This window comes from Ursus americanus, chromosome 30 (assembly GCF_024610735.1).
Source record: "Ursus americanus isolate L20-20 chromosome 30, mUrsAme1.1.p, whole genome shotgun sequence".
Classification (NCBI taxonomy): domain Eukaryota; kingdom Metazoa; phylum Chordata; class Mammalia; order Carnivora; family Ursidae; genus Ursus; species Ursus americanus.
In genome coordinates this window covers 21,768,710-21,791,628 of record NC_142156.1, presented here as the reverse complement: position 1 = coordinate 21,791,628, position 22,919 = coordinate 21,768,710, and the positions used below count along the sequence as shown (strand labels likewise).

At 46.2% G+C, this 22,919-nt stretch overlaps 1 protein-coding gene across 1 annotated transcript in view; it reads right to left on the bottom strand.

Annotated features, from left to right (window-relative positions):
• Positions 1-19,282, bottom strand: part of LOC123778538 (transmembrane protein 132B-like) — a 58,932-nt gene extending 39,650 nt beyond the window's left edge. The window contains 2 exon segments of the mRNA XM_087857166.1: positions 18,532-18,771; positions 19,236-19,282. Coding sequence (XP_087713292.1) covers positions 18,532-18,771; positions 19,236-19,282 — 287 coding nt within the window.
• Between the last annotated feature and the right edge of the window lie 3,637 nt (positions 19,283-22,919).

The following is a 22,919-nucleotide window of genomic DNA, read 5'->3' as shown; positions in this document are numbered from 1 at the left end:
CAGCAGTTTTTCTTATGGACATGTTTATCTGGGTCTGTTTTTCCAGTTCACCTTAAGAGACTGCTCGTCTGTGAAGGTTTTCCTGAAAAGATGCAGGTCAATTGAACCAAATACTTTTCTAGTTTATTCTCCTTCTTCTTTTGCATTTAGCTGACTTCAGTCTGCTCCCCCGGGATCAATCATTTTGTATTTATTTATTTTTGAATGGTGCTAAGAAATGACTTCACATATAAGCCCTGTCATAGGGCCACTGTGGCAGTACGTTGACAAGATACATGCTGGCGTTCCTGTGTTATCAGAAGGTGCAGATGGGAGCAGCTGGCTTGCACAGCACATGCGTGCAGGGTGGTCCCCACTCTGCAGGAGCCCTATGCCCACAGCGCCTACAAAGCGTGCTGCTCACTCTAGCATATGCACAAGCACAAAGGTTGACTTGCCCCAACTTTATTCTGAAAACCAACAGCCATACTACAGACTCATGCAGTGATAGGCTCAAATAAATAGCTAAAATTTACTTTGGGATTCAGACCTACAAAAGCTTATGAGGTAAGTGCTAATCAAAGATAACTTTTGAAGATATAAGCACCTATTTCTTGTTCTAATAAACAGGAACTAATCACACTACCTAGTGTAAAACTTTATTGCTCTTGACCACTGTGAAGATCTGTTAAAACTAATTAGAGTTGGAACCTTTGCTATAGTCAGTATACTCAGCAACTCTGTGACCAGCAGGTACTGGAGACAAAGTGGGATCTGTAGAATAAATGGATGGATGGATGGATGGATGGATGGATGGATGTGTGGGTGGGTGGGTGGATGGATGGATGGATGGATGGATGGATGGATGGATGGATGTGTGGGTGGGTGGGTGGATGGATGGATGGATGGATGGATGGATGGATGGATGGATGTGTGGGTGGGTGGGTGGATGGATGGATGGATGGATGGATGGATGGATGGATGGATGTGTGGGTGGGTGGATGGATGGATGGATGGATGGATGTGTGGGTGGGTGGATGGATGGATGGATGGATGTGTGGGTGGGTGGATGGATGGATGGATGGATGGATGTGTGGGTGGGTGGATGGATGGATGGATGGATGGATGGATGGATGGATGGATGGATGTGTGGGTGGGTGGGTGGATGGATGGATGGATGGATGGATGGATGGATGGATGGATGGATATGTGGGTGGGTGGATGGCTTGATGTGTGGGTGGTTGGACAGATGGATGAGTGTGTGGGTAAGTGGATGGATGGCTGGATGGATGTGTGGGTGGGTGGGTGGGTGGATGGATGGATGGATGGATGGATGAATGGGTGGATGGTGGATGGAAAGGAAGATGGCTGGATGGCTGGCTAGCTGGCTGACTGGCTGGCTGACTGGATGGCTGGATGGATGTACCAGTGGTCTGATCCTTTCATGTGTAAGATGTGAACACAGACCTAGAAACTGCATCTGACTTGCCAATGGCCCTACCTCTTTCTCACAGATGTAGGTTCCACCTGTCAATTCAGGCATTTCCTTTCTGAGTGTATTTAGTCTGTTCCGGTTATTATAACAAAATATCACAGACTGGGAACAGCAGAAATGTATTTCTCACAGTTCTGGAGGTGGAAGTCCATGACCAAGGTGCTGACAGATTTCAAGTCCTGGTGAGGCCCACTTTCTGGCTTGCAGAGGGCTGCCTTCTTCTCATGTTCTGACACGATGGAGAGAGAGAGAGAGAGTGTGAGTGAGCTCTGGTGTCTCTTCTTAAAAGGACACTAATTCTATCAGGTTAGGGCCCTCCCCTAGGACTTCATCTCAACCACCACCCTATAGACTCCATCTACAAATACCATCACATTGGCGGTTAGGACTTCAACACACGGATTTGGGAAGAGGGGAACACAATTCGGTCTGTAGTGGCTGAAAATTCCATAAAAACAAGTAGCATCACAGGTGAAGTCATGTCTGTCCTCCCTCTCTAACCTGCATCCAGCGAGTGCCTGGCTCCTTGGGTCCCACCCCCTGCAGGTTGCTGAATGGAATGCATTTCACAAACCCTTTGGAAATAATGAACGGGCCCCAGGGAGCCTCCGCCAAGTCTAAAGCTAGACAGGTAGACACCTGTCCCCTCTGTCTCCAGCTCAAGCTCGGGACTGGATCGAAGGGTGGAGGTGGGTTCGGAAAGAGGAATGTACACCTAGGTGGCCAACATCAAATGTGTCTCATGTGCCCCCTAAGAACCAGGAAGCGATATTTGGAGGACGCAGCAAAGAACAGGCTAATATGAATTTAAACAGGAGCATTTGGAGGGGACGTCAGGAGACAGAAGACTGAGAGGCCATTACTCCATCTGAATTGGCAGCTCACAGTTCTGACCAACGTGCCGAAGGAAAGTGCCCAGCAGCCATCCTACAAGGGTGCGGGGAGGGAGCGGGGTGTCGCAGTGAACCAAACCATGGGCACCAAACTCCCTGCAACTGTGGCCACTGGCCCTCATGGTGATTCCTCCCCCTTTCTTATAAGTTGGTGCCAGTCCGGTTTTTTTAGACTTGGATCGATTGCCATCTGGACAGCTGTCTTTAGAGTTCTCTCTCCCTTCAGACCCTGCTTCCCAGAAAGCTTTCTCTTCCCATTTGTATGCTTTAATGTGGTCTGCTTATAGTACGATGTTGCTTCTCCCAGGGTGGGCTCAGAGAAAGCTGTCCCTCCACTCTCGGGCAAGCATGGAGCTTTCTCGATTCTTCCCGGTCTCCACCAGCATAAAAGTGCTATTCCAGCTCTCCATTCAACATAAATCCCTGCGAGCAAGTTACTGTCCTATTCACTCTGAATAGAAGCAAATTAAAAATCCAGGATGCCCACACAATCGTGTTTCAGTTTTCACCCAATGCTTAGTGGCTGGCCAATATTAACTTAAGTCGAGGAAATTTAAGATCCCCAAATAAATTCTGCCTCAAAAAAAGAAATAATAATTTCGGGTCCTAGTAGAAAAATAAATAGATTTTTATTAAGAAACATAAATCAGGTGATGTAAAAGAGTTAACTTATTTTAGCGAAATAATTTTTCCGAAATCTCTCTCAGAAGGCAAGAGATTGGATTGGGTGAGACCCAGAGACAATATATCCCATAAATCAGAATATTTGCATTATTTCACTATCTTGGTGGCCCTGTTTTCTCCTGACAATTTCAAATTCGGAGATTGTTTTTTACGTTTGAAACATTTTACAATACAGTCACCTGTAAATGACAGTTTTATACGTGCGTGTATGTGTGTGTGTATATGTATATATATATACACATAAACCCCATACAAATTATATATATTTAGATAAAATATATACAAATAATATACAATGTATATTTATATAATATATAAACAATATATATTCTATATAAATCATACATTGTTAGAAAAAAGAAATATATATAAATATGCAATTTATATTTACATGTAAATATAAATAATACATAGAAATTTTAAAAATATATATATATAATTCTAAAAAGCAGGCTATGAATTCAGGGTTGACTCAAAACTCCATGGGCAATAAGGAGATGAGGGCTTCAGGCCATAAATTAGCACGTGTGTGGGGCTGATGAGGTTGGATAGAGCTAGCAGGCAGTAAATTGGAGTGAAGTCACGGCTTCTTGAGTGTGATTATAAGTGGGCAGGCCTCGTCTTCTGAAATATACCGAGCCCTCCACATGTGATAAGTTCTGACCCACCAACAACTATAAATTTGGGTGAAGAAGATTAAATTTTATTATGTTCCATACAAATCATTTCCAAGTCCTAAAACGGTGCATGTAATGAGACTGAATGAATTCTCAGATTCCTTTCTACCAACTGGGGCTGTGTGAGAAAATCGGGCTATAAGCAGCAGTGGGTCTGGGAAGGTAGCTGTGTCAGCTGGCATCTCGGCCTGCATGATTAAGCTCTCAATTTTTATAACAGTATTTTCAAATACTAGTCCTTTCTTTTTTTAAAAAAATAGAATCATATTATCATATTTCTTCCTCCATTTTTATTACCCACTGTGTCCAAATCTCAAATGCCCTGGTGGAATTAGAAGGTATGCAGATATATGACATTTATACATAACCAAATCTCAAAACCAGAGCTAAGTCAATTTGCAGGTATTCTCTACTCAAGATTTATGAAAGCAATATTGCGTAAAGTTTAATTAATGAAGCAAACAGCACCATAATGCTCTGGGGACGTTTAACTCCCACCATCTGCTTGGCACAGACACGCACACACACAAATTAATTTCTTCTCATCATCACAAAGAAAGGTATAGGGAGAATTAAGATACGTCTTCAGACTTTCTTCCTGGTCCAACGTCTATTTAAAGAAATACGCATTTTCGTGATGGGAAGTTATTGAAATAAAGGAACTAAAATATTAGTTGCCAAGTGTGGATCAAACACCGTGCTGGGCGTTCTGCACACTTAGACCCTTCCATGAGCTCTCCCTCTGGATATATCGGGCAGGCATGGTGGTCACGTCTCCAGCACCCCCCTGCACCCCATCCTCTTCTATTTACAGCGCCATGGTGGACTGCATCGTTAGCGTCAACTTTTAAACCTGCCGTCATGGGACGGTGCCAATTCATCCCACTAAAAGGCCCCGCTGATTTGGAATTCAACCGTGAGCCTTGCTTTGGCCAAAACAAAGAGACAGAAGTGTTGGTGACCCACATCTGAGCCTCAGAGTTCTTGGGACATCCACCCTTGATTCTATCATGTATTGCCTCGTTTAAAAAAAATAAAATAAAGGCTGTGGGCATTCTCGTTGCTCTGCTGGGCCTCTGCGGGCCTCTACCATTGCCTGGAGAAGAGCATGGCCGGGCTAGCCGGCTGGTGTCAGGGGCTCTAGGAGGGACACACGTGAAGGCCAGCGTCCCCCGTAGGACCTCGACCTCCTCATGGATGTTGGAGGGAAAATAAATGAGTGATTTTAATATATTTATTTTTCGTCTGAAATAATCACAAAGTTATATAACACTTGTAAGTATAGCATAAGAAATTATTTTCCCCCTGAACTACGTGAGAACAAATTGCCAATCCCTTTAAATTAATTGCTAATCCCTTTAACTGTGGATCTCCTTTAGCAAGAACAAAACTGCCAGACCCTCCACATAGCCATCAAAATTCAGGAAATTCAAAATGGATACATTGCTAATATTTATTTTGATACATTGTTAATGTTTAAAAATCAAACATCATTCCACTTTTTCCAAATGTCACAATCATGTGCTTACAGCAAAGGATCCCATCCTGCGTTATGGGCTGTTGACAGGAACCATCGGAAGCTTCTCTTCCTTTCTTTTTTCTTTTTTTTTTTTTTAAAGATTTTATTTATTTAGTTGACAGAGAGAGGGAGAGAGCATGCAAGAGAGAGCACGAGCAGGGGGGTGGAGAGGTAGAGGGAGAGGGAGCAGCAGACTCCCCACTGGGCAGGGAGCCCGACGCGGGACTCATCCCAGGACCTGAGCAGAGGGCAGACACTTCACCAACTGAGCCCCCCAGCAGCCCCAAACCTTCTTTCTCCTGGACTTGCTACGCTATAGAAGGTACACGCCCACCTGCTGGTGGCTGTGTCCGCGGCACCTGGGGAAAAGCTCCACGCGGGCCGCCAGGGAGAAGAGCAGAGCAGTACAGAAATTACTCATTTGTTTTCCCTCCAACACCTGTGAGGTGGCTGAGCTCCCACCGGATGTGTCCTTCACACACATCTCTCCGGGTGCCCCTGACTCCGGCAGGCCAGCCTGCCTGCCATCCTCGAGCATCTGGACCCAAAGACGCCCCGGGGAGCTACAGCCAGTGGCCGCGAGGCACAGACTCCAGCTTCTCCGTGGAACCCCAGAGCAGTCACCTGGAAACGAGGTGTTCTTTCCTCTTTTACTCGGGGAGTCTGAGTTTTGCTGCTTGGGGCTTTATCAAACAGCCATTCTCTGTCTGTCCCTACTGTGCCTACTCATGTACTTATCAGGAAATGTTTACAACAGTTTATCATTTGGAATATGAACCCCAGCTCAGTCACTTCCTCGATCGCAGTCTATGTGACTCCATCTTTCAGTGCCTCAGTTTACTCATCCATAAAATGGGTACTGGAAGGCCTGAATGGCCACACACAGTGCCCAATCCACCATAAATGGTCCATGATGTCTCATCTATATATGTGTGGAACACCATAAGGCTTCCATATAGTTACTAGGATTATTACTGCTAGCGTTCTTCAGGTAGCCTAAGAAAACCACAAGCCCCTCAAGCCCTCATGCAAAGGGGCTGGGGAAAAAAGAAAGGGAAATCCACCTGCCAGATATTCTGATATTTACTGTAAATTAAAAATGATCCAATCAGACATTTCTGGAAAAAAGAGTCTAAACCTGAACTTTAATTATCTATAAAGACAGTCTTCTGTGACCTACTCATCCCATGCTGCTGGAGGGGGTTTTCTGATTAACTCTGTTTTCCATTAGAACAGAAGTATTAATCCACTGAGGGAACGTGAACCTAGTCACTCAATGCACACAACAGAAATAAATTAGTATGAACGTGTTAGATAATACTCCCTTCAGTTACTGCATAAAAATATTACTTTTTTTAAAGTTAAATTAATTAGGCTTATTTAATTTTTGTTGCATTTTAATAAGTTCATTTATAAGAAAATAAACTCAGGCTTAAGAAGACAGGATATTTCACGGCTTGAAGTAAGAAAAACAAAGGGCTTCCAAATTAGAATCCATGGTCAGGCAAAATTCAGCAAATTATTATTAAATTAAATCCAGAAACATATTATTATTTTTAATTGCTTGGGACTTTGATTAATCACCCTCTTTAGGACACAGATTAGTGATTCCCATGCCAAGACTTCCAAAACTCCTGAACACTGCCTCAATTCATCACTTGCCTGCTCTTTTTTCACTTTCAATGATGATTTATCAGCCCTCAAGCAGAATAAAAGATTCTAGGTGTTCCCTAACATCCCCGTCCTCATGGAGGAGGGGGGGTTCATCATCTCACCGAGCCTCCATCTCTCCTGCCTGTGTTGACTGGGGTTTTGCTGCATCTGAGCTCAGCAGAGAGCAAGGAGGTGGGAGAGTGTCCTGATGTCACAGCATGGGTCTCCAGAGCTCGTCATGCAGTAGCGTAATTCTATCTGTCTATAGGGCGCTTAGCATGTCGGAAGGACTTTCTCTTTAGAGAGCTGAAGCTGGCTTGTCCGTGAGATGGCAGTCTACAACAGTGATGCCAATTCCTTTTCAGCTCATTCTGCAACTGGGGACGTGCCGAGAAGAGCTAAAAATTCTCTGCATTATTGACCCAACCACGGCCAAGTCCGTAAAGCTCAACCATAGCCACACCGCAGTAGGGCATAACAGACTGGGAGAAGATTGCTTGGCTTAATCAGAAAGTATTTATTGAACACCAACGCTGTGCCAAGCACTTATTCAGAGACTGATGATACCACAGAGAGGAAAATGAGGTTCCTAAGGTCATGGAGCTTATTACTATTTTTTTTTTTTTTAGAGAGAAACGGACAGCAAATCAAATAAATACATAACGTGTCATATGGTCATAAATGAGAAGAAGCCACATAAAGAAGGAGAAGGGGATAAAGAGTGAAGACAAGGGATGTTATTTTTCATAGGGTGGTCGCAGAATGCTTTACTGAAAAGTCAGATGAGATGACAATTGAGAATGATGGTGACAAGACAAAGACAATGACATTGGTGATGACCACAGGGTCCTCTGCTGGGACTGTGATCAGACCTTGGCATGCATCGACTCGTAAAACCCTGCGAGTAGATTCTGTTACTGACTCCTATTTTAAGGGGAACACAAAGCCGAATTATCTTTTCAAGGTCACCCCACTGGTACCTGGCTGCTGGGTTGCCACTGAAGCATTTTGTTTGAATTGTGGACAAAAAGAAGGAACGCTCTACCAGCACCGGGTATGGAGGGACTGCAGCCAGACGCCATGGCTCTTTCTTGTTGACTGTTTAGCAGTACACGGAGTTGAAAAGGGCCTAGTCACTGATGGATGTATTTCTAGATCCCCGATAGACCCACCATCGCTTCCTACTTCCCATCGGAGGCACTGCTTTACCTGTTCAGTGTCTGCCCTGTTCTAATGTTCATCAGTGTCGACCTTATCAACACTGCCTGGAAGTGCAGGGGCATTTCATGGTCATACCTTGCTGTAAATACTAGATGAATGACGTTTCAACTGAACGTCTTCTAGACACGTGCTGGTGACCTGGAGTCCAGCTACATACAGGAATCCATGAGGTTTGTCCCTCTCTGCTTCCCCATCAACTGGCTGGTCACACCGGGAAGCTAGCAAGGAAGGGGGGATACACCAGACTGAGAATGGTGGAAATAAATTCCAAGAATCCGGGGAAGGGTTGGAGACACATTTAATTAGTTAGACACATTCAGCGAATGACAAGATACCTTGACTGAAAGGTAAAGCTCCATTAAATAAAATCCAGCCAGTGACGGTAAAGAACCTTGATGCCACACGTGGGTCACTGTGTGGAAGTGGAAAGAGTGGAAATCATTGAAATTTATGGCGGAAGATATTTTAAGCAATCAATAAGTTTCCACCTCAGGGAATTCTGCCATCCTGTCTGCCTGCTAGGTTCTTACTCCCAAATTTCTATAGCTGACTCCTCGTTATTCCAATTGCTACTCCAATGTTACCATTCTCAGAGAAGCTTTTCCTGACCTTCCTCCCAAAGCCACCCCTCCAATTTCCTCCGGTCTACTTCAGTTACATCACCCGACTGTTTGGAATCATCAAATTATCCTTAGGGTCACTACTCATTTATTTATTCATCTATGTGTCTGTTGACTTTTCTGCTAGAATACAAAGTCCTGGAAATTAGAAATCTCACCTACCCACATGAGCCTCTGTTTCCCTAATAATTAGTGCTCAGCACACAGTAGTTACTCAATAAACAAATGGCCCCCTTATTTTACAAGTGAACGGGCTGGAGAAATGCAAAGTGAAATAGCTTGTCTAAGGCAAGGTCATGGAGATTCCCAGAGCCAGAGCTAGGTCTCAAACGGAAGACTCTTGGCTATCAGTGGGCTTCGCTTTTCAGACTCCTGTTGGAAAATGCCCTACCATACGGGTGGATAGCAAACTGAATGCTGAAGTTTTATAGACACACACACGGGAAAGATCATACTTCTTTCTCGGTTTCTTTCGTTTGTTCAGGCAAGCTTTGTCACCTGGATGGTTCAGCACTAAGACTTCCCCGCCACACACAGACTTCACCTCCAGAAGAAAATTTGGACATGTTTTTCTTCCATAGATGACATTAGCAATTTAGAAAATGATTTGAAACATAAAGGCATCTCACGGAAATGCCAATAAGACTTAGCAAATCTCATTAATGAGATATACGAACTTGGAAATTACCACGATTCTATTTCCCAGTGAAACTATTGTAATTAAGTCCGAGCGTGTCTGTGTTATTTAGGAAAATAAGTAATCACGCTATGCCCTGGAGACGTATTGCTAATTCGGTGCATTGAGCTAACACTCTCCTGGTCTTGCCTGGAACTGAATTGGATCATCTGATGTCCAGGACTGTCCTCAGGGCAATTGACTGCTTCCTACAAGAACAGAGCAGTGCCCCCTCGACACTGCCGATGACTGCAGGTCATGCAGCAAACAACTGATGTATTCTCCGATTGTCCCTGATTACGAAAGGCACAATGCTTTTTTTTTTTTTAATGATTTTTTATTATATTATGTTAGTCACCATACAGTACATCCCCGGTTTCCGATGTAAGGCTCGATGATTCATTAGTTGTGTATAACACCCAGTGCACCATGCAATACAAGGCACAATGCTTTTTAACTCAACACACAGTGACTGAATGAACACCTATGTACCAGCCTGTGAAAAGCATGGGCCGTCCAGGTGGCATGTGTCCAACAGGGCAGAGCTCACTGCGTAAGGGTGTTATAAAGAGCCCAAATCTCAAAGAGGCTTTACTATCACAAAATATGGTCTCTGAGCCTAAAAGATCATTGGACTCCAATATTTAAAGCAGATACAGCACAGACAAGGGAAGTCAAATCTAGCTCCTTCACCCAATTACTTAAAGAGATAATCTCAATTACATTAAGAGAAGATTGATTATCAGAAATGTGAAACATACTCACAAAGAAGATTGATTATCAGAAATTCATCACAAGATGAATAAGCCTAGAGATCTAACATGTGGCATGATGACTGTAGGTGGTAATACTGCCTTGAATATGGGACGTTTTCTAAGAGAGTAGATGCACACGGTCCCAGCGCACACACAAAACTTATAACTACATCAGGGGATGTGTTCATTAGCTTGACTGTAATCATTTCACTACATATATATATATAATATATATATATATTATATATATATAATATATATATATTATATATATATATATATGATCATGTTGTACGCCTTAAATAAGTACAATTTTTTATTAAAAAAAAAAATATGCAAGTGACCTGACCAAGGATCTAGAAGATAGTTGGCCTGCTGGACCAGTGAAAGAAAATTTTAGGAGCCAACCTAATACCCCCAGCTCTGGTCTCTCTTCTTCCAAGTTTTTCTAATGTCTCACGTCCTAGCAGAGATGATCTCCAGGGGCAGAAGGAGCTCACTTTCTTTCTCATTAATATGATTTACCATTAACATTGGGATATTTCAATGAACATGTATTATGAGTGTTTATCTGTGACCAAAGGAGAAAAAGACAGACAGCCTTGAATTCACTATTCCTGCTAATTACATCCCTCCAGAAGCTTTAGGTAGGTTGTGACTAAAATTTTTCTTTCCAATAAGGAGTAGTTGGCATTTCAACTGGGTGTTTCTCCTAGTAATGATCCTGTGAATGCAGTTAGGGGTTCCCTAAGACTAGATAATCCCAACTACATACAGAGAAGATTGATTACCAGAAATGTGAAACATACAAGGAAGGAAGGGCTATGGATAAACAATCAGGAGAGTCCTCGTCTTTTAAACAGTGAGAGGAAGCAGAGTTCTGAGACGCTCATCACGTTAGAAACACGTCCTATTCCCATCTATTCTTACGACGGTAAGATCGACGAGCAAACATATCAGTGTCATGAATATTGGCAAATTAGGACTATACATTTAAAAAGTATCCTTCCACCCATGAAAACCTACTTGTTACCCAAGTAAGATGGGAGTTGACTATTCTGGGTCAGTGTAGGTTTGGAAGAGCCATCCAATGGACACTTTATTTAATTCAATCACTTTTTGCCATACTCAATATATAAGAGCTAAGTTCTTAGGATCTTTAAGGCAGGAGGACCACAACACACTTAAGATCAAGGTTTAAAATCCCAATCACCACTGGGGGAAGGGGCAATTAGCTTTACAGAGGAAAAACCCAATTCTGAAACATAAGTTCTACTCCTAACCTTGGCTAGTTAGTTAAAAAACTGTCTTGGACAAGAAGATGCAGACAGCTCCACAAAAACTCACCACCATCACGGGGCGCCGAATGATGCAAGCTGCTGATGGCGAGCTCGTTATTCACGCAGAGAAAGAAATGACTGTCCTGGCAGTAATCATATTCAGAAAGCTCTGCAGAGTTGTGTAACTTCGGGTATATATATAGAACCCTTACATATATATACACAGATCTTCAAAATAAAACAGAAAAAATGTATGTATATAAAATATGTATGTAAAATATAAAAAATATATATAAAACATTTTATACATATACATGCTTTCTGTTTTATTTTTGATACTTGCCCAGGCCATGTGGTCAAATTTACTAGTATCCATTTTGCCACGAAAGCCATCCAGTGTATTTTTCGTCCAGGTCATTATAGCTTTCATTCTTAGAAGTGGGAGGCTTTTTGTATCTTCCAAGTCATTAGTGACGTGGACTTAAATCATTCGCCAGTGAAACTAGAGGATATGATGAGGTCATAGGTGAACTATTTCTAAAGCGTTTTGCATATAGAGTGAAAGGTCAAACAACTGGAGAGAAGGTAGAGCTCCAGGCACGTGTGGGAGTCAGCTGTTGCTGAGTAACAAACCACCCCAGCAGGTGCCATAAATAATGAGCATCTCTTGTAATGCTCGCTGGCCTGTGCGGCCGCCAGAGCAGCTCACCACTGCAGGTCTGCGCAGCTGTGGGTCAGCTGGAAATACACACACCCAGTCATGCCTCCCTAGGTACACCCCAGTGTACACAGGAAACAGGTACGACAATGTTCGTTTAAGGAAAAACTCCACTGCCAAGCTATCTGGATCTATCTAGCTTCCATGCAAGAAATCTGTTAGCTGACTTCCATTTCCCTTGGCTTGGCATTAGCTGTTAGAACACTTTCAGATCCCAGGATCCTGGGATCAAGTCCCCCATCGGGCTCTCTGCTCAGCGGGGAGTCTGCTTCCCCCGCTCCCTCTGCCCCTCCCCACTGCTCCGTGTTCTCTCTTTCTCTCTCACTCTCTCTCTCAAATAAATAAAATCTTTTTTAAAAAAAGAGAACACTTTCAGATATGCTTATTTTTTCTATTGTCTTCAGTCCTTGATAATCATGTGGTTTTCATCTTCATTTACTCAACATTTCCTCACAATGAGTGTTCATTAAAATATTTTAAATTAAGACTTTTTCTGCCTTTCTAACCTAGTGCATTGGGTCTTTACATTTAATAGCTTTTAAAATTCTTATCACAGTATTTCAGGCAGTTCGTGTGTTACATTCTATTAAAATGATCCTACCCAAGGTTGTCACAATTCAGAGATTACAGCTTCTGCAGGATGGTTTTTTTTAGGAATATATTCATATATTCACTTTGTCAGCCATCAAACACATCCCATGAGCCTGCATTTAACATCTCATTTGATAGCATAATTTGACAAAAGGGATAAAAGAAGCAATATTTATTAATATTGTGGGATGGATTTTACAGGGGAATTAGATAGACACACACTGTCATCCCAAAGCAAACATTTCTGCATTTCTAGCACCGCCGGCAAGACAAAGAGCAAAAGGGTAGAAAGACAGGAAAGGGGAAAGAGGCGGGACGCGTGAGAACTTCTCCTAATGATGTAACTCGGGTTGCATCGTGCCTTTTTTCTCGTGCAATCTTTCCAATCTCTTCTAAAAAAGAATGCGAAATTTATTCTCACAAATGTGACAAACACCATCTGTGTTGTTCTTTGCGTTTGAAAACATCCCTACTTGATCAAATAGTTTAAGAAAATATATGCCCTCTGCAAAACCCGCAGATATTACTATTAGGTACCCAGACAGTATTTCCTGAGGGCGTAGAGGTGGAAAAGTCCCATGGGGACCCTCAGGCACAGTATCTGGATGGGAAAGACTATGGTGATAGCTTGGCCCGACTCGTTTCTGGTTCCCTGCCCCCAGCATCCATCCCCCAGAACATCTCCCGTCCTCTAAGCCCACGTCATTCACGTGGGCTGGCCACAGTGACTGACTGGTTCTGGCGGGTCCATGATCCAAGCTGGGCCAAACAGAGCCAGGGGACCTGACAGGAAAGAGCAGCGTCCTCCTTGAAGTGACCACGAAAGCAGGATGGACACTGGGAGCTGCTGGTGGCCAACCTGCCACCAGGAGGGAAGATCCTGCCGGAGATGCTGCCAACCCAGAGGAAAGACAGGGGACAGGTCGCTAAGGATGCCGCTTGTGCAGCTGGATCCAGATGTCCCTGGTAGGAGCCCCCCTGCACGTCTCCATCAGCATGAGGAACCCAACACCCCTTTTTTGCTTGGACTTCTTCAGTGTGGCGCCCAACGGCAGCCCCTGGACAAAGCCCACCTGACCAACACCCCCAGCAAGCCAGAGGGAGACTTCCAGTGGGGACACAAACACACAGGGGTCCCAAAGCCCCAGGGTCCAACAAGGTTGCATAATGAAACCCTTTCTCTATGGTTGTGATGGAGAGTTGGGTCAGAGAATGAGAATGTTGAGTTTGGAATCACCTAGGTTCTTGAATATCTTTTTTTTTTTTTTTTTTTTTTAAAGATTTTATTTATTTATTTCAACAGAGATAGAGACGGCCAGCGAGAGAGGAACACAAGCAGGGGGAGTGAGAGAGGGAGAAGCAGGCTCATAGCAGAAGAGCCTGATGTGGGGCTCGATCCCGCAGCGCCGGGATCACGCCCTGAGCCGAAGGCAGACGCTCAACCGCTGTGCCACCCAGGCGCCCCAGGTTCTTGAATATCTTGACCAATGTCTACCTACTTAGAAAGTTTCGTCCATCCAACCTCAATCACTTACTTACTACAAGAGATCTTCCAAAGCAGATAGAACACAGTCCCGGAGATTTCTTGGGTTGGGCAAGAATGGAGCCCTCATGGCACAATTCCACTGACGTACCAGCCCATGCCTCCTGCACTCACACTCACTAATTCTCTCATTAAACAAGTACTCGCCAGCACCTACTTTCTGCTTCCCATCATAGAACCCAAATCCTTTCAGGATTGAAGAAGAAGAAAACTTGAAGGCGCCATCACAACTACCCAGCAGTAGAGCAGCCATAGAAGATACAAAATGAAAATGTGGGGCTGTGTTTCAGTAAAACGTCATTTGCAAAACAGAAGATGGGCCAGACTTGGCCCACACCTGCAGTTTTATGACCCCTGATCTCAGAAAAGGAGGTTTCTGCACGTTTCACATGAAGGTTCCAGGAAGATACGGTCATGGCGAGGAAAGTCTCTGTCGATGGTGACCCCTTGGTTCTCTATCACCAAGGCAGAAAAGAAGAGGGGCGCCTGGCTGGCTCATTGGGCATGGAGCCTACTTTAAAAAAAAGAAAAAAGCAGAGGAAGAAAAAGACAGATAAAGTCATTCATGGAACCCTTGGAAACCGAGTTAGGTCAACAAGCAGTTTACAAATGAGCTATATAAATTCTGAACTTCATTTCGTTGGAAATGTCACATTCCTTCTAGGAACTGCCAACAAATTACTGTATAAGATCCATATATAATTATCTCTGTGGAAAGTTGGCAAGTCACAAATGAGTTTAAGGTGTTATTTGCTTGATGATAATTTGTGGTGTATTTACATGGACTTTTATTTCCTTCTCTCCCACTCAGACTTCGCGTTTTCTGAGCAGCCATGACTCAGGGCTCACATGGGGCCGTTAGTTATGTTCTCTTCCCCGTGGTTGGAGAAATCAGGCTGAGGAACCTAACTCTCTGCCCCACTTGGGCCCCTCAGCCTTGGGCTGTGAATGCAGGACCCACCAGCACCCAGCTACACAAAAGCTTTCGGAACGACTGGCTACCTCCCCCAAAGGTGTTCCCTTCCAGACTCGCATGGGGAGCTTCAAACACTGAAAATGTGCTCTGAAAATGAACCACAAAGCCAAGGAGACCAAGAACTCAGGAGCCACCTGAGACATCCACAGAGGGCCTCTAACTACAGGACGGTGGGACGCCCATCCCATAGCTGGGCGCCGCTCGCGTGCTGTCTAGTGGAGGGGACGACTCTCCCAGGGGAAGCTCTCCTGTGTTGTCAACCTGGAGCGAGGAGACCATGCCCAGTTTAAAGGGTTCCCCAGAAGTCCTGCCCAAGAAGCCCCCTCGCACCCCAGCCCTTGCCACGGGGCCACCCCGTCTCCTGGCGAATGTGGCTCTTTAGCTAGACACATCTGCAGGAACACGATCCATGGTCCATAAGCAAGGAATAAAATTGAAAAGACTGATAATACAAAGGGTTGGTGAAGACGAGGAGCAAGCTGGCCTCTCGAAGATCATTCGCAGGAATGTAGAAAGCAGTACGACCACTTGGGGAAAAGCTGGTAGCTCCTTCAAAGCTTAAACCTACACTTACCACACGACTCAGCAATCCACCTCCAGCAAAGAGACTTGCACGGGAACGTTGGTAGCAGCTTTGTTCACAGTTTCAAAACCTGGAAACATCCCAGGGTCCATCAACATGTGAGAGGATAAACCAGTGGAGGTGAATATCACCAGCAACAAAGTACTGCTCAGCCACAAAAAGGAGTAAACAAGAGTCACCTAGCAACGTGCATGAATCTCATATGCATTTAAAGAAGCCAGATTCATCATACTGCATGAAAATACTGATACAATGTTCTAGAAAGGACAAATCTAGTTGGTAGTGACAAAAAGAAAACTGGGTTTGCCAGTTCCTGCACGTACTGACTATGAAAGGAAAACAGGGAATTTTTGGAGGTGATGGAATGTTCTAGATCTCTTTTTTGGGGAGGAATGTTCTATATCTTGATTGTGATGATAGTTCCATAGCTATGTGTATTTGTCTAAATGACACAAACTATACATTGAATATGGGCATGCTTTACGGCATATAAATTATTCCTCCAAAAAGCAAATTTTTAAATCCAAACGTTTGATAAGCCAAAGTACACAGCACATAAATCCATCCCAAGTGTGACTGTCCATCATTACCTATAGCACTTTCATCATCAACTAATCCAACCACTGTCTTCTGCTGGAGAGCCATAGAGCCGTCAACTGACCGCCCCACAGAATTCTCATCTTGGAGCCTTAGTGTCTAACCTCTGCTAGCAGCCAGAGCAAGCCTTTGAAAAAATGAGGTAAGTCATGTCATTCCTTGGCTTCAAACCCTCCAAACACTTCCTTAAGGTTAGAATAAAATTTGAAGGTTTTCCCCTGGGTATATCTAACAAGATAGGGTCAGCGCTGAATCACAGAAGAACTCCACAGTGCAGAGCATTAAATCAGAAAGAAATTTACTTCTGCCTCACTACGGTGACATCTAGAGGCTATCAGCCCAGGGCTAGCAGCAGAGACCCAGATGTTACTCTCTTGTTGCTCCACTGTGTGAAGCTTCTATTCCTGAAGACACATCATAGTCCAAGATAGATGCTGGGGCTCCGGCCATTACACCCATGTTCCAGCCACCAGACAATAGGAAGGCACACCTCCCTGCATTATAAACACATCAAAGAAATTTCAGGCACCACAACCCCTGACATATGAGTTACTCATAGCTATCTGATACAAAGAAATTAGAAAATATAGTCATTACTGTGCTGAGCTATCAAGGTTTCTATAGTGAGGAAGGTAAGGGAGAATGGATTTTATGGAAGGACACCAGCTTCAGGTGTCCATCAGTGTCTGTGGGGCTCTCCATGCCCAGCTCTGGATCCCACTTCTCCTGACTCTTCTCCTCCTTCCTCTCCAGCCACCTGCCCCTCTTGGGGTTCCTCCAGGAAGCAGATTTATTCTATTTTACTAGCTCTGCCCAGGCTGGGCAGGTCCTCCAAGGCCCCAGAGCTTTCCTTTTCCTCATTCCCAGCCCTATTCCAAGATCAGCCTTCCCAAGGACCTTCAGGACCTCACCTAAAACAGCCCAAGGTCCTTCACTATTCACGCACCCAGCTTCCTTCCGCATTGACCCTGGAGATCTATTTGCTTTTTCAAGTTAACAGAAAAGAAAAACGCCTTCACCCACACCACCATTCCACTCCTGGGTACCTGGAGTTCCAGGGACAAAGGGGAACTATTTTTAAACAGTAGAATGAATATCTGCCCGAAAACAGGGTGTATTTGGTCTGTCTGAGAACTTGCAGCTTCAAAGAAGGGAGGTTTCTAGGGAATTTCCAGCTATGCTTAGTGACTTTGGGAAAGCAAAACCCACTTTTAAACGTCACCAAGCAATGCCCCTTCCATTGCGTTTATAGGCCAGCTTCAGGAAGAAAGGCTCCTGGCAGAAAGGAAGTGATTCTCATTTTTTCAAAGATTTATTTATTTATTTGAGAGAGAGAAAGAGCACACGAGAGTGGGGAGGGACAGAGTGAGATAAGCAGACTGCCTAAGAGGAGGGAGCCTGACAGGGGCTCGATCTCACAACCCTGAGAGCCTGACCTGAGCCAAAATCAAGACTCCATTGCTTAACTGTCACCCAGACGCCCCAGGAAGTGATTCTCATGATGTGCTTTTGGCTTTCAGAAGTCAGCCCGTCCTGGGACAGGGAAACCTGTGGAGTCCAGCGAGGGGGCAAGAGGAGCAGACACTGCACGCCTGCAGGGTACGGTTAACCTCCCATCACCTCTGGAATGTTCTAGGCGCTGCGCTACGGGCCCGTTAAATTCCCTCCACTCCAAGAGTCTGTGCATTTCTGCAATGAAAGCCCAGTTCGTTCCAGCAAATTCGCACCCACCTCCCCAGACACCAGCCCCTCTGAACGCCCCCCATCTCCACCAGCAACCCCAAATTGCTTTGAAATCAATCTCATGCGCCCGCGGGGAGATCTTAGATTTCTGGCAAGAGACAAGCGCTGTGGGGGTGAATTGCTCGCTCTTGGGACCCCTTGGCTGGGGAGAACAGGGTGCAAAAACCGGGGTTTCCTCGTCCTAAATCGCCAGCCCCACAGTTCGAGGAAAGGGGCGGTGGAGCCCAAGTTATGGACGATTCTCTCCATCGTCTGTTCTCACAGATGGACGGACCTGGGGGCAGGGCAGGGACCTCACGTTTAGGACTGGAGCTCCCATCAGCAGTACCACAGCTTGGCCTGGGGGTGGGAAGCTAGGGGACAATCCACGGAACTTTCCCCTTGGTCCTGCCCGCTTCCCAACTCTGGGGCAGCACCTGGGATCCTCGGGACCAGCCAAGCTTGCTCCGAGAGCCCCAGATCTCCCAGCGGGATCCGCACATCGAGGCTGGACGAGTCCCGCACAGGCGCTCCCGGGGCGGCCAGCCCTCTCGCCCAGTCGCCAAACTCCAGGTCAGGCTCCCTACTCCTGGGAACACCCGGAGAGCCGGGGCAATTTCCCGAGCCCGAGCGCCTGAGCGACAGCCACCCGCTCCTGCCTTACCTCGACCTGGCGACGCCCTAGGAGCGCACCCTGCGTCCCCAGTGCCCGTGCCGGCTCCCTGCGGGTCCTCCTCCAGATGGCTCCGGAGATCCAGGCTTGCGCTCCGCCAGGACCACCTCCCGCGCTTCAGTCCCGGGGCCTCGGATCGGGCCGCCCCGCCCCTGGCCGGTATCCGGCCCAAGCAGAGCCAGCCCACCTGAGCTCCGCCCCCAGACCCGTCCCTCCTCAGTTTCGTATTCGACCCCGCGCCTACCCCAGGTTCATCTTAAGCTTCCCCCCCCACCCCCCCCTGCCCCGCCTCCGTCCCAGGAGCTCCGAGCCTGGACCGCTCCGGACCCAGGTTCACCTTAAGCATCTCCCTGGCCCCGCCCCCGTCCCACCCAGCGCACCTGAGTTCGCTCTTGGCCCACTCCGGGCCCAGGTTCACCTTAAGCATCGCTCCGGCCCCGCCCCCCCAGCCCACCTGAGTTCTGCTCCCGGCCCCGCTTCCGGCCCAGGTCCACCCCACCAGCCGCTCCTCGCCCCCACCACCTCATGACAACACCCCACTCCTTGGGTGCCCTTTCCTTTCCAGAACCTCCCCCTCCCCAATTGCCCCCCTTCCTTTGCCAACGGCCTGGGCCCGCAGCCCAGGGCCTGCTGTGCCACCCGGTTCGGGGGTGAGCTCCGGGAGCCGGGAGAACTCGCAGGGTGGAGCATCCTTCCAGCATCACAGGTGGCGGTACAGGAGGAAGAAGACGAGGAGGGGAGGACGCCCCACCTCCCAAGGGATCCGGTCCTTGGCCTGGGATTCTATGTGGCAACTCCTTTCCTCGTGCACTGCTTCGCAGCCCTGGAAAATTCGGCCCAGACTCCCAGTGACCGAGATGGAAATGGCCCCTTCCATCATCTGCCTTTCACTTCCCAGAGGCTGTCCTGAACACCTGTGCCCACTACAGCCCCGGTGCCCGAAGCTTCCTGCCCTCTGGAGCACGCGTGTCTTTCCAAGACCTCCACTGACTAGGCATCTTTTCCTTGGCCTGTCCAATCAGCACCGTGTCACTGAAGTAATGCATCAGTGTGGTCTAGGGCGGATGTCCCTGCAGGCCAGATGTCGGTGGGCTGCACTTCCACAGTGAGAAGGAATGAGTCCAGTTCTGAGACCACACTGTAAATGTTGTAGGGATAAGAGCAAGCAGCCCCAAGACGGGCCACTTTGGCGTAAAGACTTAAAGCAATGGAAGTTAAAAGCAATGGAAACTAAGCAGATCGAAGAAAAAGCTCCTTTACCTCCCCCTCAAATGCCAGCTTGCACCAGGAAGAGAGCTATTAACAGAGATTCGTCTTTACAAGAAACGTATCTGCATAATAAGGCAACCTTTGTTTCCCAAATACCTCCTTTATGCCTTCCTTCCTTCCCTTTGTATCCTCAGGCCTTGCCCCTCTCCTTAGCTCACGTTAGCCTCCTGTTGTCTTTTTGGAGTTTCCAGTCTCTGGCTTCCCGTAGGAATGAAACTAATTTTGATTTTCTCTGGTTCATCTGTCTCATGTCCATTTGATTCTTAGCCCAACTAGAAGGATCTTGAAGGGCAGAGAAAATTCTTCCTCCCCAGCATCGTCCATTTACAAGCATGCAAAGATTTGCGCGTATGCATGGGGATGTGCTTACGTCTGTCCACGTACACATGTGTGTGTGCTGAGTTGCCATGCAAATTCTATTTAAAATAGCGTGGGTTGCAGTCAAAACTGCGATGCCAAACGTTTAGAGTCTATACATAGCAGTCGAATCCCTATGTTCCCGGGGATGTGAATCTTACTTTCCAGGTTGCCACATTCCTCCCCAAGATGGTTGTACCAGTTGGCAAGTTGTGTTTGAGGTTTGAAAGTTTCTGTACTTTCTGGTAGGAGAGGATTTTCCAGAAGCTTGTCTTTGTTTATCTCATTTTGGGGTGACATACTTCTGGCTTGGTTTTATAGATCTGCAGTTGGTGTTTTGTTTTCCAGAGAAACACTCATCTTTATGGCTCACCGTTTAATTTCCCTGCTGTCAAGAGGCAGAATTAAGTTATTCCTCTTTTTAAAAGAATGATGTAAGTAGAGAATAATGAATGCAAAATGCTGTAGTTAAACATCAGCGGATACGCTGATGGATCCACTGTCACTTAGATTATGCTATAAACTGAAAGAAAGTAATGTTTAATCATTTGCAAAAAAACAAAAACAGTGGTGAGGGATTTGGTGTACTTTGACTCTGAGTGACTCATTACAGCGCACTTTTATTTTCCAGTTAACAGGAGGAATAAAAAGTACAAAGCTTAGAGAAAAGTCGTTGCTTTCAAGAGCATGCGGGGTCTCCCAAAGGGTTTAAACAATTGCAAAGTTAACACAGTTATGGGCAGATTTCCGTCCTCTTAAATTCCTGTGTTGAAGTCTCCAGGACCAGAGAGTGTGTCTATATTGGGACATAGGGGCTTAAAAGGAGTAATTCAAGGTAGAATGAAGGCATGTGGATGGGCCCTAATCCAATATGACTGATGATTTTAAAAGAAGAGGAAAGACCATGGGAAGACACATGCTTTTGAAGAACCAGTCCGGCTGAAGGCTGATGGGAATCTCTCCTTGCCTTTTCCAGTTTCTGGTGCCTCCCAGTCTTCCTTGGCTGTGGATGACTCCAGTCTCCTCCCTCATCTCCACAGAGACTTGGCCTCTTCTCTGTGTTTTCGCTTCTTCTGACAAACACCCCTGCTATGGGATTTAGGGCCCTCCTGGTTAATCCAGGATACGCTCATCTCAAGATCACTCACTTAGTTACATCTGCAAAGAGTCTTTCCAAAGTCACATGTATAGGTTCCAAACGGACATATCTTTTGGAAAAGCCACCACTCAACCCACTACAGGACCCACCCAGATAGTCTACGGTGATCTCATCTCAAGATCCTTAATCTGATTACATTTGCAAAGACCCCATTTCCAAAGAAGGTCACATTCACAGGTTATTGGAATTAAGTAGGGACATGGCTTTGGGGGCCATTGTCAGCCACTATCACGTCACCCGGTAGGGGCGTTGTGGGGTGGAAACTGTTTTATCCCTGTGAACTGTTTGCAATGGTGTCTGAGAAAGTGACCGGTAAGTATTGGCTAAAGATTTTCATTATCCACTTTTGTATCAAAAGTGAAGAGAGTTTTGAGAGAAACGTGAAAGCACATTTCTTTGTAACAAAGAATATTCCAACATGGTGACCATGCAGACAGGACTTCCACGGGAAAGGGTAAGGGAGCTTATTCGGAACCCTCCGAGCCTCAGTCCTGCGTATCTCTCCTTTGCTTAATTTCCATCTGTACACTTTCCCCGTAATAGAGGCGTAACCGCGAGCACAAGAGCATCAGTGAATTCTGCAAATCCTTTCAGCAAACTGTGGCATCAGAGGGTGATTTGGGCAACACTCTGAACGTCCAGTCAGTGTCAGAAGTGAGGGTGGTCCTGTGCAGGTATGTGTCCCCTAAACTTGATTGTTGACTTTGAATTTTGTAGTTTGCTTAACCTTACGTAAAGGCCACATGATGGTGTGGTGCTCGTTTCCCTTATCCTGAGATACAGGCAGATTTGCACTTATGGTGGTGAGTCTCTCTCAGGCCTATCAGCAGCTCACGCCGCAGGGGACCGTTGTCGCTGAGAGTGAGAGGTCCCCTAGGAAACCGGAGTCTGAGCAGCATTTCAGGGAGCTGTGTCTGCCGTGGGTGATTCCCCCCGAGTTCCTTCCAGCATGTTCCTCCTTCAAGGTAGAGAGTGGGCCTCTGCTGGTTTTCCTTTTCCCTGTCCGTAGCAGGAGCCCCAGGTATGCGGTGGAGGATAGGGCCCGCGCTTGGAGAGGAGCCCCCGTCGTCCAGCTGGGGGGGAGAAGGGGCTGGTTGTGCTGTCCGGGTCTGCGAGGGAGACGGTCTCGAGGCCTCCGTGGCTGTGAACTTCCTTTACGGGGTGCCGGATGGACTGGAGGTGTGCTCTCCCTCTGCGGACTCCAGCAGAGCCAGAGAGCTCGGGAGGACGGGGCGCGGGCATTGCTGTGACCTCCTCTGTGACTCCGTGCCGTCCCTGA